The 16250-nt window shown below is 39.4% G+C and overlaps 1 protein-coding gene across 2 annotated transcripts in view; it reads left to right on the forward strand.

Moving 5' to 3' along the window:
- The window catches only part of DPP4 (dipeptidyl peptidase 4), an 84783-nt gene that overhangs the window by 21626 nt on the left and 46907 nt on the right, over positions 1-16250 (forward strand). For both annotated transcript variants that reach the window (XM_070804262.1, XM_070804258.1), the window contains exons 3-8: positions 137-232; positions 632-723; positions 2027-2107; positions 9389-9441; positions 9543-9615; positions 10409-10529. In XM_070804262.1, coding sequence (XP_070660363.1) covers positions 137-232; positions 632-723; positions 2027-2107; positions 9389-9441; positions 9543-9615; positions 10409-10529 — 516 coding nt within the window. The remainder of the gene's footprint in view (positions 1-136; positions 233-631; positions 724-2026; positions 2108-9388; positions 9442-9542; positions 9616-10408; positions 10530-16250) is intronic.

Genomic DNA, 16250 nt, shown 5'->3' on the forward strand with positions numbered 1-16250 from the left:
AGAGTGTCTTTTGCATTTTGTGAGTGTATTTCTGTATTTTGTGATCAGTGTATACTGTAGAAATCCATTTTGAAAACTTTTGTTCAAAATGAGTTATCCCTTCATACTGAATATTTGACTTTTTCCCAACCAACAGATGATGCTTCAACTGATAGTCGCAGAACCTACACTCTAGCCGATTATTTAAAAAATACTTTTAGAATGAAATTCTACAACTTGAGATGGGTTTCAGGTAAGGCTTTCTGGTGGAAAGAGGGGCGGATTTTTATGCTTATTTTCATTTTATGCTTACGTTAGGTTGTGGGGCACCTTCATGGTAATAAGAATATATTCTTGTTTTTTAAAACCATATGGGAAAGTATTATTTTCTACTAAAGGGTGCAAAAGGAGATAAGACAGAAAGAAACCTTAGTATTTCTTTGACATGTACTATAAAAAATTAAAAGTGAATTGAACCCTTTACAATGATGATGGGAAAATGAAGGCATATTAGTGTAATACTTATCAGTTCATGTTTTTCCAACTTAGAATTTATATGAATTTAAATCTTACATTTTTTGCATGATTTTTTAGTTTATGAAGATGTTTAATAGCAACTTGAAATATTGATCTGGTCATTTTCTCTCTTTAGATCATGAATATCTCTACAAACAAGAAAATAATATCTTGCTATTCAATGCTGAATATGGAAACAGCTCCATTTTCTTGGAGAACAGTACATTTGTATGTTTAATCACATAATTAATTCATGCTTTAAGGGAATTCTGGGGATTTTTTTTCATAACCTTTCAAATCATGAGTACTATCGTTTCTCATCCTGTTGGACTCTTTCTGCAGCATATGGTGCGGTGGATCTTTCTCTTCTTGGAATGCTCCCTGCCTTGGTTACTTTTTAGTCTCCTTTGACGATTCCTCCTCCTCTGCCCATTCTCTTACGTGTAAGTGCTCCTCAGGGTCCTGTCTTCACTTCGAGCCTCCCTCCTCACCTTGCGTGCTCCCCTTCAGCATATTCCATGCATTTCCACAGCATCAGTGCTTCTCAAATACACGCTTGTAACACTAACCTCCTCCCAATATCTAGACCTCTGTTTCCAATAGCTTGCTGGCTCCTGCACATGGATAGTCTGCAGGCATTTTAAACTCAGTATCCTGAGCTAAGCTAGTTATTCCCGCTTCCCTCTCCTAGCAAAGGGAAGGCATCCTATTCTTCTTCCCAGTCTTGGTAAATAGTGCCTTCCTCCACGTCATTTAAAGCTAGAAATCTCAGAATCCTCCTTGATTCCTCTTTTATCCCCCTTATATAGCTACTCAATAAACCCTATCCATTCTCTCTTGTGATGTCAAGTGTCTCTCAGATTTCCATTTCCACTGTATAGCCCTGGTTGAAACCCTTGATTAATTTTGTGACAGTGAGTACTATATCATAACATGTATTCCTCTCTCCCTTCTGTAAATCAGAACACAACTTTGCCCAAGTCCAAGGCCAATGCAAGCCCTCCTCTCTCATCTCATCTTAGCCACTGGGTTGCCAGAGCATCTTTGGACAAGGCAGATAAGATTCTGTCATATCCATGTGCAGAAAACGTAGTTCATAGCTCCATTTCTTGTATTTAGACATTACCTATTTTTCTAATTGTATGTCCTCTCTTTGTCTGACAGACCCTATACTGTATTCAGATTACACTTAGGCAGTCTCTAAATATGCATGCCCTTTCCACATCTGGGTTTACACTCTTGCCATTCCCCTTCCTGAGAAAGTTCTCTGTCTGTTCCTGATCCCCACCTTCATAGCCATCTTTCCTTGCTTAAAATCAATCCTTCCCTCCCTGACTCTCTAACCTTGATTACCACCCACCTTGCCTCATGGTCATCTGTGTAGGGGAATGTGCCCCCTCTTCTAGACTGGAACCTCCCAAGGCATGAGACACAAGTCTAGAATCATACCCTCCACATAGTAGGTACTCAACAATAGCAGTTAAATGGAATCATTTAACCTTAATCATTCTTTTTTCTACTTGATTGACAGGATGAATTTGGACATTCTATAAATGATTATTCAGTTTCACCAGATAGACAATATATTCTCTTCGAATACAACTATGTGAAGGTAAAAGAAATGCTTTTTCACTGTGACATTTAAAGAATCCTATGAGTGTGTTATTTTATGACCTATCTCAAGTCTATGAATATTTAAGGTTGTTACCTAAATCAAGCAATAGGCTCTAAAAACTCATTAATTCAGTATCAAAAGAAGAAATGGTCATTCTCCTTCATAAAAGATAAATCTAATGAGTGTTTTTAAATAAATTCATTTTAGGGTTTTCAAATACTAAGAAGTTTAAGTAATATTATAGATATAGACTAAAACTATAAGTTAATAAAATAGAACTTATAATTTAAGAGTCAGTTTACATGTCTGACTTGTAATATCTAGTAATAGACTGTTTTATTTCCTTTGTCTGACAAATAGTAAGACTCTTGATTATTTGCTTTAAAAACAATTAAATGTCTCATTCCAGAAGAGATTCTGTGAAGTGACTCAGACCACCTCTCAGCCCTCAGGTCCCACCGTATACAAACCGTTCCTAAGGGGCAGGCTCGGCAGCAGTCACCAGCGCCCTGTGGGGAGCACTGAGCTTCCTCCAGTCGCACAGCCCAACATCAGATTCTCACGCCTTCAGGAGAGGTTTCAGCCTAATCACACATCGTTTTCACGTTTAGTTGTTGTTGCTCAGTCACTAAGTTATTGCTCAGATGGTAAAGAGTCTGCCTGCAATGTAAGAGACCCAGGTTCAGTCTCTGGGTCAGGAAGATCCCCTGGAGAAAGGAATGGCTACTCACTCCAGGATTCTTGCCTGGACAATCCCATGGACAGAGGAGCCTGGTGGGCTACAGTCCATGGGGTCACAAAGAGTCAGACATGACTGAGCGACTAACACTTTCATGTTTAGGGTGGCTGCCAATCACCAGTGACTATAACTGCAGCTTTTTGATTATTCATGGATTTGACAATGGCTGTTGAGTATGAGAAGTTTTGAAACATACAGGAAAGATTAGAAACCTGTAGAGAGATTCTACTTAAAAACAAAACACAAAGCTGGAGATCCCAACCTCTGCCTTTCTTTTCTAGAATAAAGAGTAAATACTGAGTGGTCTTAGCTCGCATCATCACTGCCGTACTCAGGTCATGCAGACCATCCCATACTCCATTTCCCATTTGAGGATGGTGACTCCCAATCATAATATTTACCCTGGTTCATTGTGCTGGGCTCCATTTCCTGGACATGAAGACTAGGTCCTGCTAAACCAGTCCGCCAGGAACGAATCAGAAGTCTATGCCAACTTTAACACATCTGTTTCCAATTAATGAATTAGTATTTGTTTAATTCAGTGGTTCTTATTGCTAGCTACAGATTAAAATCACGTTAGAAGCATTTAAAAACTCCTAAGTATCCAGGTCCAACCCCAGGTCAATAAAGTGAAGTCTCTGGGGGTGAAGCTGGCATCAGTTTTTTTGTTGTTTTTTTTTTTTAACATGTATTTTAACGAGCAGTCAGGGTTGAGAACCACTGGTTAACAATTTCCCATGTTAAAGTCAAACATGTAACGACTATAAAGTTAAGATAGAAACAGCAAGGTAAATACCAGCTCAATTTATTCTTTGGCCAAGTTCAACAAGTGCCATGTGATATGTACTAACAGATATATTTCATGGGTAGACCTTGCTGGACAACCATCATTGGTAATTTGTGTTTGTTGTGTCTCTGAAGTTTTCATGCGCATTTAACTTCTTTTGCTGTTTTCATTCTGTTCCCTTCATCCTGCCATCCATGTTTCCCAAGAGTATCCATGCTCCTTTTAAAACCTAAGTTAGATTATGTTGTGCCTTTGCTTAAACTCTTGTGATCAGTAGCTTCTCATCACTTTCAGAATAAAACCCAAACTCTAACCAAGGCAACCTGAGAAGCCTGGGTGATTGGACCTCAGTCTGCCCTTCTGAACTCACCACCACCCCCCAACCCTGCACTCACCATGCTTAGTCTGTGCTTACAATGGATCACCTGGGGAGGTTAAACCTCCCGCATGTCATCTGACTCAGCATAGCCATGGGTAATTTTAAGGACTCCCAAGTGAAACAGTCTTTCCTGATAGCTCAGCTGGTAAAGAACCCGCCTGCAATGCAGGAGACCCGGTTTCATTCCTGGGTCGGGAAGATCCGATGGAGAAGGGATAGGCTACCCACTCCCGTATTCAAGCGATCAGCTACCCACTCCAGTATTCAAGAAACATATCCAGGACAAAGAAAAGTCTAATTTTATTCCATTTCTCTGGAAGTCTATTTCCAGTGTTCTTTAGACCCTGCTGTGTGGCTTCTCCATGACTGAGCCAGCACATTCAGAAAGATCGGTTCTTACTTTTAAGTTGTGGCTACGCAGAGGGATGGTATGGGGAGGGAGGAGGGAGGAGGGTTCAGGATGGGGAACACATGTATACCTGTGGCGGATTCATTTCGATATTTGGCAAAACTAATACAATATTGTAAAGTTTAAAAATAAAATAAAATTAAAAAAAAAAAGATGAGTGAGTGAATGAGAATGTGAATAAGTACCAGGCAGCCTAGTACAGATGTTCTCATAGTATCTCCCCCCTTTGCCCAATGCTGTACAGACAGTAATAGTTGCATCATCTGTGACGTGTTCACAGGAGCCCTGCTAAGTCCTTCACATGCATTCTCATGTTCCCGACATTGTTTCTGTCACCATCCTCATCTTCCTAAAGAGAAAACTGGAGCTTAAAAGGAAACCTGTCTGATATTGCATATTAGAGACTTGTCTTCATCCATTTGGGTCACTATAGCACCACAGACTGGATGACTTAATAACAGAAATTTGTTTCTCAGAGTTTTGGAGGCTGAGAAGTCCAAAATCAAGGTGGCACCAGATTCAGTGTGGCAAGGTCCTACTTCCTAGGTCATAGTTGGCCATCTTCTCCAAGTGTCCCCACATGGTGGAGGGGACAAGGAAACTAATATATGAGGAAATGAACCCCACTCATGAGGGCTTCCCCCCTGCACAACCTAGTCACTCCAGAGTGGCCCCATCTCCAGAATACTATCATGTTAGGAGTTAAAGTTTCAACATATGAATTGGGGAAAGGAGGAGCTACAAAGATTTAGTCTAAAGGAAGACTTGAGTCCAGGTTAGAAGACTCCAAAGCTTGTATTCTTAAACATGATCATTTCTATCTTTTTGCTTGAACCTCTCTCTGCCATGATGCTTTTTTTTGCCCTTCTCTGTGTGGCAGCCCTCTGAGACCAATAATCACCTTTTCTATAAGCCTCTAGGCCTCCCCAGTTCCTAATTTGATTCCTGCCTTTCCCCACCCATCCGCATTGCATGCTCTGTGATTCTTTTCTGGTAGTTTATGTCTCCATATTCCCCATTCAACTATAAGCTCCTTAAAAAGAGGGAGCCTGTCTTATCCAGTAATGCCTAATCAAGAGGATAGGTGCCAATGTTTATAGCCTAAATAGACTGATGAGTCTGTTTCAAAAGATGAAGTGAATATACAAACATCTTGGATTTCCCTTTACAGCCCCTGATAGATCTGTCATCCTGAAATGATCTCAAAACTTCTTAAATCTCTTAATATTTTTAGCCTGTACCACAACGTTTGGCTCTAGCGAGCATTATACTCTGAGGTTTCCCAGAAACAAGCATGGAGTGTTTCAAAATAATCCAGGATTCAAAAAGAAATATATGACTTGCAAAAAGAGGAGACTTAATAAATATTTGTTGACATGAGAGGATAGGAGGGTGATAAATGATGAGTGAGCAATATTATTCAAGATTAGGAGCCTGACTTGTGTCTCAGCTCTGCCAATACAGCTCGGGGTCCTTGGGCTACCCACTTCATTATTTCAGCCTCATAGGTAACATTTAATTATTTTAGTTTGGTTTATTTCTTGAATATATCCTATGTGGCTTGTGCTAGGACAGACTCCAGGTGTTTAAAGCTGAATAAGACACAATTTCTTACCTCTGGGAATATGGTAGGAAAAACAGATATATAGGCAAGTAGTTTTTTTTTTTTTAATTTATATCTGCATCCTCATATAAACATTAATTTTTCATAAATGCAAATATGTGATCATATTTTTTAAAAACCTTCAGTCTCACTGTTTTTCCTTTTTTTTAATTGGCCCTCTATTCCTCATGGGCTTCCCAGGTGGCTCAGTAGTAAAGAATCAGCCTGCCAATGCAGGAGTCATGGGTTCAATCCCTGGCTCGGGAAGATCCCCTGGAGAAGGAAATGGCAACCCACTCCAGTATTCTTGCCTGGAGAATCCCCATGGACAGAGGAGCCCCGTGGGCTACAGTCCACGGGGTTGCAAAGAGTCGGCACGACTTAGTGACTAGACAATTGCTCCTCATCTCACTGCCTTTTCCCCAGGTATCCCATGTTGAGAATCTATTGTATATCCCTCTATATTTTATATTTGTTTATTCACTTAATTCTATGAAGATAGAGATTCTTCTTAGTTATTGCTTATTTTATAAAAATGGAATCCTATTTTCCATACTTTTCTGTAAATTGCATTTCTCACTCAGAGATACCATGTGGATATTCTTCCAAGTCATCTGCTATGGCTCTAATTCATTTATTTTTTGCATTAATAGACTTTATTTTTTACAGCAGCTTTAGGTTTACAGAAAATGAGTAGAAAGTGCAGGGAGTTTCCATATACTTCATTACCACCCCTCCACCACACTCCATCCCTGTTATTTTTACTATTATTACCATTTTGCATTACTGTAGTAGTACATTTGTTATAATTGATGAGCCAATACTGACACATTATTTTTAATTAGAGTCCATCATTTGCATTAGGGTTTACTCTGTGTTGTACATTTTATGAGTTTCGACAAATGTATAACGTATAATGACTTTTATCTGTCATTACATTAATAGTATCATACTGTACTAATCCATAAATAACTTCTGTACAAAGAAAACTCTCAGCTCAAATAATTCTACCAGCAAATTCCTTGTTATTTATCCAAATGAGCTAAAAACATACCTATGCAAAAAACCTACACACAAAAATTTTACAGCAGATTTATTCATGTTTTGGCAAACATGAATATTTGTCTGTATTAAAGTCTGCAGTTTACATTAGGGTTTACTCTCTGTGTTGGACATGTTTTCATTTTTCCTAAAAATCCTCTGTGCTCTTCCAGTTTCTCCCTCCCGTGAACCCCTAGGAACCACTGGTCTGTACTCTCTCTGTCATTTTGTCTTTTTCGGGATGTCACGTGGTTGAGACCATACACTATGTAGCATTTTCAGATTGGCTTCTCTAACTTTGCAATATGCTTTTAAGTTTCCTCCACCCCTTTTAGTGTCTTCTGGCTCATTTCTTTTTGTTGTTGAATAATATTCCATCGTCTGCATGGCTGGTTATGTCCAAGTTTTGGCAAACATGAATAAAGTTGGTGTAAAAATTTGTGTGTAGGTTTTAATGTAGGTATAAGTGTTCAACTCGTTCAGATATTAACAAGGAGTTTACTGGCAAAATTATTTGAGCTGGGAGTTTTCTTTGTACAGAGGTTATTTATAGACTCAGATGTTTATTAGATGTAAAACTACTCAGATTCACAATTTCATCTTACTTTCAATAACTCATTTTTCAAGGAATTTGTCCTTTTATCTTACTTTTAAAATGTATAGGTAGGAACTTCCCTACTATGTATACAAGGAAAAAAATTTTTTCTTCTTTTCTCTTAAACAAATAAAAATATCTTAAGATATTTTTTTTAATTACTTGTCTATGTGTTTGTCCTCCCTACCATACTCCTAGAGGTAAACGTATTGTGGTTGGGACTTCACCTTCCAATCTGGGGCAATGAGGTGTTCAATCCCTGCTCAGAGAGCTAGGATTCCCACATGCTTCACAGCCTAAAACCAACGCATCAAAAATAGTGTTGTAACAAAGTCAATAAAGACTTTTAAAATGGCATATCAAAAAACTCTTTAAAAAAGTGTATGGCTAAAACACATTTGACATAAATTCTTATAATCTTTGTCTGTGGAGCCTGTTCTGTGGCTTCCCAGGTGGCATTAGTGGTAAAGAATCGCCTGTCAATGCAGGAGACAGGGGTCAGGAAGATCCCCTGGGGAAGGAAATGGCAACTCACTCCAGTATTCTTGCCTGGAAAAGCCCATGGACAGAGGAACATGGCAGGCTACAGTCCATGGGGCTGCAAAGAGTCAGATAAAACTGAGCGACTGAGCACATACATACACAGAGCTTGTTGTGGTATCCCGTTTTTTATTTCTGATATATTCATTCGTACTTTTCTTCTTACTCTCTGTTAGTAATTTTACCAGTGTCTTCAAAGAACCAGTTTTCAGCATTTTTGATTTTTGTCTATTGTATTTTCTTCTATTCGATTACTGCTTTTACCTTTATTAGGCTTCCCTGGTAGCTCAGATGGTAGAGTCTGCGTGCAATGCGGGAGACCTGGGTTCAATCCCTGGGTTGGGCAGATCCCCTGGAGAAGGAAATGGCAACCCACTCCAGTATTCTTGCCTGGAAAATCCCATGGACAGAGGAGCCTGGCAGGCTACAGTTCATGGGGTCACAAAGAGTTGGACATGACTGAGCAACTAACACTTTACCTTAATTATTTCTTTTCTTCTAATTCTTTGAATTTAGTTTTCTTTTCATTTTTTAGCTTCCTCAGATGGTTATTTAAAATATTGATGAAAATGAAAGTGAAAGTCTCTCAGTTGTGTCTGACTCTTTGCGACCCCATGGACTATATAGTCCAAGGAATTCTCCAGGCCAGAATACTATAGTGGGTAGCTTTTCCCTTCTCCAGTATATGTGTGTGTGTGTTTTAATATACATTGCCAAGTGACTTTCAAGAAAACTATAGCACTTTGTGTTTTCATTACCAGTGTAGGAGAGTAAACACCTCTCCTCATCACTATCACCAATAGAATTTGAGATCTTTAAGATGTTTTGCCAATAAAATGGCTGAAAAGTGAACATTTGCATTTTTTAAAACAGATGAACTTAGCATTACTGTGATAGGTTCTGGGAATTATGTTTGCACAGAAAGTGGAACGTGAGCCCACTGTGGTCCTTTGCAGAAGCAAGGCCAGAGATAAATGATAAATGAAATCCAGAGGAGTTTGTACTAGATAATTTCTGAGATACTTTCTAATTCCAAAATTTTAAGACTCTAGATAGGGAACTATAAGATATAAAATGTGAGAATTATACAATATTATATGGCTTTATCTCTCACCTGAGCTTCTATAGCAAGTGGTCAAGCTATCAAGAATCACAGAAGCCTGAAATGTCTGTTTTCTTTTGTAGCAATGGAGGCATTCCTACACAGCTTCCTATGACATTTATGACTTAAATAAAAGGTCAGTGACTTCCTCTCAAAATCAATTATGCTTCTTGAGTGTAATAATTAAAAAGAAAAGAAATTTATCCAAGTGGAAATATTCTTTTTATCTTTTTCCAGGCAGTTAATTACAGAAGAGAGAATCCCAAACAACACACAGTGGATCACATGGTCATCAGTGGGTCATAAATTGGTTAGTAAGTCTCTCTTCTTTTCAGGAAAACAATGGCTCAAATCTTTCATTTGCAGAAGCTCCTAACCCTGATACAGAGCAGATTCTTAGGGAGGCTGTAGTCACTATCACATAGAGTGTTATTGCCTAAAATAACATTTTATTAGACTAACAGAGTAAATATTAATACAATTCCTGAAAGTTTCTGAACTACTCTTAGGAAATTGTTTATTTCCTGGCAAAATGTCCATTAAACTCAAATTCTAACCCTGTTGTATTTTGTTTTTTGTTCTGTTTTATTTTGATAATTTTTCTTGAGGCTTTCCCACTTTCTGTTAGTTCTTTGATTTTTCCATATCACTATAGATACACCTCCATGTCCTGTAGTCTTAGGAGAATGTCAGAAGTCCTGAAGAATCTAAACAGGAAGACTGTTTATCTGCAGTTGACTCTGGGCTTGCAGCTGCCTTCTCTCTACTCAGCCCCTGCGGAGAGAAATGCAAAGCACGCATCATTCTGTAGAAGTGGACAGTCTTTGGGATTTGCATACACTTTACTATTCAATAGCAGTGGTTGTGGGCTGCTTCTTTTTGGTAGATAAAGGGTGTGTTTAGGATTATTTGGATATTATAGCATGTATACTTACACATTTAAAACATAAATGACTCTTCCTCCTGCTCAAATGGAATAATCTAAGGTAGTCATTCCACTTGCATACCAATATTATTTGAGCATAAAATAATAGATAAATTTTTTAAACTCTAGGATAAAATATAACATGTTGTGTATCCATCTTTTTTCCCAATCTTTCTAGGCATACGTTTGGAACAATGATATTTATGTGAAAAATGAACCAAATTCTCCAAGTCAGAGGATCACATGGACTGGGAAAAAAGATGTAATCTATAATGGAATAACTGACTGGGTTTATGAAGGTAAAGACGTTAAAACTTTTTCAAATCAGAAAATCTGTTCATTTTCAAAGACAGTTAAACTTGTCTTTGAAAACAGGGAAATTCAATGGCATTCAAAATAGGTTGTATTCTAAAAAAGTCATCAAATCTTTAGCACTCATGCACCAGGTATCTATCTCACAGACCAAGAATTTCTTCACAGAGAATGTTACTGCTACATCCTCCTGTCACTTCAATGCTCCCATTGTCTTTGCTCTGCTGCTACAATTGACTTGTCTGTGTAGGTAGCTTTTCTTCTTTCAGTTCAGTTCAGTTCAGTTGCTCAGTCGTGTCCAACTCTTTGCGACCCCATGAATCGCAGCACGCCAGGCTTCCCCGTCCATCACCAACTCCCGGAGTTCACTCAACTCAAGTCCATCGAGTCAGTGATGCCATCCAGCCATCTCATCCTCTGTCGTCCCCTTCTCCTCCTGCCCCCAATCCCTCCCAGCATCAGAGTCTTTTCCAATGAGTCCACTCTTCGCATGAGGTGGCCAAAGTACTGGAGTTTCAGCTTTAGCATCATTCCTTCCAAAGAAATCCCAGGACTGATCTCTTTCAGAATGAACTGACTGCATCTCCTTGCAGTCCAAGGGACTCTCAAGGGTCTTCTCCAACACCACAGTTCAAAAGCATCAATTCTTCGGCGCTCAGCCTTCTTCACAGTCCAACTCTCACATCCATACATGACCACTGGGAAAACCATAGCCTTGACTAGACGGACCTTTGTTGGCAAAGTAATGTCTCTGCTTTTGAATATGCCATCTAGGTTGGTCATAACTTTCCTTCCAAGGAGTAAGCGTCTTTTAATTTCATGGTTGCAGTCATCATCTGCAGTGATTTTGGAGCCCAAAAAAAACAAAGTCAGACACTGTTTCCACTGTTTCCCCATCTATTTCCCATGAAGTGATGGGACCGGGTGCCATAATCTTCGTTTTCTGAACGTTGAGCTTTAAACCAACTTTTTCACTCTCCACTTTCATTTCCATCAAGAGGCTTTTGAGTTCCTCTTCACTTTCTGCCATAAGGGTGGTATTATCTGCATATCTGAGGTTATTGATATTTCTCCTGGCAATCTTGATTCCAGCTTGTGCTTTTTCCAGTCCAGTGTTTCTCATGATGTATTCTGCATACAAGTTAAATAAGCAGGGTGACAATATACAGCCTTGATGTACTCCTTTTCCTATTTGGAACCAGTCTGTTGTTCCATGTCCAGTTAACTGTTGCTTCCTGCCCTGCATACAGGTTTCTCAAGAGGCAGGTCAGGTGGTCTGGTATTCCCATCTCTTTCAGAATTTTCCACAGTTTATTGTGATCCACACAGTCCAAGGCTTTGGCATAGTCAATAAAGCAGAAATAGATGTTTTTCTGGAACTCTCTTGCTTTTTCCATGATCCAGCGGATGTTGGCAATTTGATCTCCATTCCTCTGCCTTTTCTAAAACCAGCTTGAACATCTGGAAGTTCACAGTTCACATATTGCTGAAGCCTGGCTTGGAGAATTTTGAGCATTACTTTACTAGCGTGTGAGATGAGTGCAATTGTGCGGTAGTTTGAGCATTCTTTGGCATTGCCTTTCTTTGGGATTGGAATGCAAACTGACCTTTTCCAGTCCTGTGGCCACTGCTGAGTTTTCCAAATATGCTGGCATATTGAGTGCAGTACTTTCACAGCACCATCTTTCAGGATTTGAAATAGCTCAACTGGAATTCCATCACCTCCACTGGCTTTGTTCGTAGTGATGCTTTCTAAGGCCCACTTGACTTCACATTCCAGGCTGTCTGGCTCTAGGTCAGTGATCACATCATCATGATTATCTGGGTCGTGAAGATCTTTTTTGTACAGTTCTTCTGTGTATTCTTGCCACCTCATCTTAATATCTTCTGCTTCTGTTAGGTCCATACCATTTCTGTCCTTTATCAAGCCCATCTTTGCATGAGATGTTCCCTTGGTATCTCTAATTTTCTTGAAGAGATCTCTAGTCTTTCCCATTCTGTTATTTTCCTCTATTTCTTTGCATTGATCACTGAGGAAGGCTTTCTTATCTCTTCTTGGTAGTCTTTGGAACTCTGCATTCAGATGCTTATATCTTTCCTTTTCTCCTTTGCTTTTCGCTTCTCTTCTTTTCACAGCTATTTGTAAGGCCTCCCCAGACAGCCATTTTGCTTTTTTGCATTTCTTTTCCATGGGGATGGTCTTGATCCCTGTCTCCTGTACAGTGTAATGAACCTCAGTCCATAGTTCATCAGGCACTCTATCTATCAGATCTAAGCCCTTAAATCTATTTCTCACTTCCACTGTATAATCATAAGGGATTTGATTTAGGTCATACCTGAATGGTCTAGTGGTTTTCCCTACTTTCTTCAATTTAAGTCTGAATTTGGTAATAAGGAGTTCATGATCTGAGCCACAGTCAGCTCCTGGTCTTGTTTTTGTTGACTATATAGAGCTTCTCCATCTTTGGCTGCAAAGAACATAATCAATCTGATTTCGGTGTTGACCATCTGGTAATGTCCATGTCTCCAGATTAACATCAGATGTTTCTCAAACCAAGTCTACCTAACCCAGAAGTTACTAAGGAAAACTAAAAACTCCAAGAACATTCCAAAAGATGACAAAACATTGTCTGGAGATTGTGGAGTCCAGGGAAAGAACATGCCTCTTTTATAGAGGATTTGGGTTCATTTGAACTTGGATAAATTATCATTTCCTGTTTTTAAAGAAGAAAAAAAAATAGTTAGACTTAGGGGAAAAATGGGTTCAAATAACAGAACCAAAAAAAGTTAAAAAGAATGATTCTCTCTTTTAGGGTAAAGAGTTTTATAAAATATTAGGAAAATAGTATTCATGTCTGTAGTTGCCAAGGTAAAAAGGCATTTTGAGGCTATTCCAAACCCTTTACAAGATTGCATAATGCTTATTAAAGACTCATCTTTTTTTTTTTAACCTGTTATTTCTTCTCTATACTTAAAAAAATTTAGTTTTTCTTCATGGCTCAATTTTGGTTCTTACCAGTTCAAGTTGAGTTCAATCAAGTGGATAACATTGTAAGAACAACAGAAAACACTTTAAAAGACAAATAAATTCCCATGAACCAGAAACAAGTGTTAGATTAAAACTTATAATAAAATTTACTAACACTTGTCACTTAGATATTAAAAAGCATCTTTAAAACTTGTTGGACAGCACAGCACCACCTCAGGATCCCCAGCATGAGCTGGATAAAGAAATTCTCCTCCCAAAGCCCTGACCCACCCTTCCTCGGAACAGCTGGGCATCTCTAAGATAAATATATCCCAACACTAAGGTTCTTTCAAAGGTAGATAATAGCTGGAGGAATCTTGTTTTGCCTGTTTGTGACTAAGCCATTCACAAGCAGAAGAATGGCTTCACAGTTCCAATGTGGGTCTGTCTTTACAAATGGGACTTCAGTCCCTACAGGGAAATTCCTACAATTGGTTTTGTACATTTACAAGTACTTAGAAAGAGCATACCTGTTTCTCCACATATCAGATCACTCTCCTTTTGGACCACCCTCTCTGCTGCAACCGTGAAGACTTGTTGGGATCAAAAAAGTGCATTCGGAGAATCCATAGGTTCATTAGTAAAAGAACAAACAAAGCTGCAAGATCTAAACAGGGCCATGTGTTGCCCTGGGGAGGGACTCTCACAGAGGAGCCTATAATCTGGAACTTGGGCCCGCTCCCCACCCTGGGTCCCCAAATAACTTTCTCTCTCAATTTCTCTGTTTTCACATTATTTCATGATTTTCTAGTTGATTATTATTTATTTAACAAAGAGCTTCCCTGGTGGCTCAGATGATAAAGAATCTGCCTACAATGTGGGAGATCTGAGTTCAATCCCTGGATTGGGAAATTCCCCTGGAGAAGGGAACGGCTACCCACTCCAGTATTCTTGCCTGCGCAATTACATGGACATAGGAGCCTCTCGGGCTACAGCCCATGGGATCACAAAGAGTCAGAGAAAACTGAATAACTAACACTTCAACTTCAATGTTTAGTTAATAAATGGTTTCCTTCTTTCTTTTTTAATACTCTATCTTCTAGGATGAAGTTGATTACATAACAATCACTTTTGAGTATGATTTTTTGAGTATGATCATTTACCTGACCCAGAGATGAAAATGAAAATTTTGGTGAGAGCACAGATGAGAAGGGATAGGCAAGGAAATAACTGGGAAGAAGAGCACTCCTTACCCCCAGAGGCAGTAGTGTTGACAAGGGGGTGTGTGATTCACGTGGAGTGCCAACCACCAACCAGTTGCTATGCCAGGTGCTGGGGAAACAGACACAAATGCTACTCAGCTGCGGCTCCCAGAGAGAGACAAAGAAGCCAGCAAATAATTGTCATGGAGCAGTCTGGTTAGAGGGAGGAAACTAGGTCCCAGTGGTGCCTAAGGAAACTCAGAGTGGCAAGATGGGGGCTGTGGTGGGATGGGAGGTATCGCAGGATAGTGTGTAAGGGGGTGCTCACAGCCAGTTCAGGTAGGGCTGCAAATCTTTTCTTTCCTTCATTGTTCTTCTTTCTCCCTACCCTCGATCCCTGTATTCTTAGGACTTTGAGTTTGATCAGAGTAGTTTTATAATAATCATTGTTATGGAAAAATGTGTTCAGTATTCTCCCAAGTCAGAAAGAGACAATAAGTACCATGTGATATCACTTACATGTGGAATCTAAATGTGACTCGAATGAACTTATCTATGAAACAGAAACAGACTCAGACAGAGAAAAGACTTGTGGTTGCCAAAGTTGGGGTGGGGGTGGGGAGGAAGGGACCGGGAGTTTGGGATTAGCAGATACAAACTATTATATACAGAATGGATAAACAATAAGATCTTGCTGTATAGCATAGGAAATCATATTCAATATCCTGTGATAAACCACAACAGAAAAGAAAAATAAAGAATGAAAGAGAGAAAGGGAGAGTTCAGTATTCTAAACAACTACTAATTCAAAACATTTAACTCTACCTGCCACCCGTACTTAAACGTGACTTTACAAACCATTACCTTGCTGTCACTGTATGCATTTTATGTAATTCCATCTTGATCTGAGATTAGAACCAATGAGTAGAAGCCACGGGGAATGAGACATCAATTTGGTATGAAGACGTTTTTAGTGGGAAGTCCCCTTAGTTTGGAGTAACAAGGCCTGTGTTCTTATCTCTGGCAATTCACTCACTCTCTCTAAACCTTAGTTGTCTTCTCGGTAAAATAGTCTATGAATAGAGTCACCTAGGGTTCAATTAGATAAGTGTTTTGTAAATTCTAAATTGCTGCATAAGTGTGACTCAATGATATAGGTATAAAGCAGCCAAAGGAGGACCAAGCTGCCTGATCAAGTAGAAGGTTTTTTGTTACTGCTGCTAAGTCGCTTCAGTCGTGTCTGACTCTGTGCGGCCCCACAGACGGCAGCCCACCAGGCTCTGCTGTCCTGGGATTCTCCAGGCAAGAACACTGGAGTGGGTTGCCATTTCCTTCTCCAGTGCATGAAAGTGAAAAGTCAAAGTGAAGTCACTCAATCATGTCCGACTCTTTGCGACCCCATGGAATGCAGCCCACCAGGCTCCTCCATCCATGGGGTTTTCCAGGCAAGAGTACTGGAGTGGGGTGCCATTGCCTTCTCCGTTTCTGTTACTAGAAGTGCTGAAATAGGCAGGAATGAACAGTGGAACTTGAATTCC

The sequence above is a fragment of the Bos indicus genome, chromosome 2 (genome assembly GCF_029378745.1).
Source record: "Bos indicus isolate NIAB-ARS_2022 breed Sahiwal x Tharparkar chromosome 2, NIAB-ARS_B.indTharparkar_mat_pri_1.0, whole genome shotgun sequence".
Classification (NCBI taxonomy): domain Eukaryota; kingdom Metazoa; phylum Chordata; class Mammalia; order Artiodactyla; family Bovidae; genus Bos; species Bos indicus.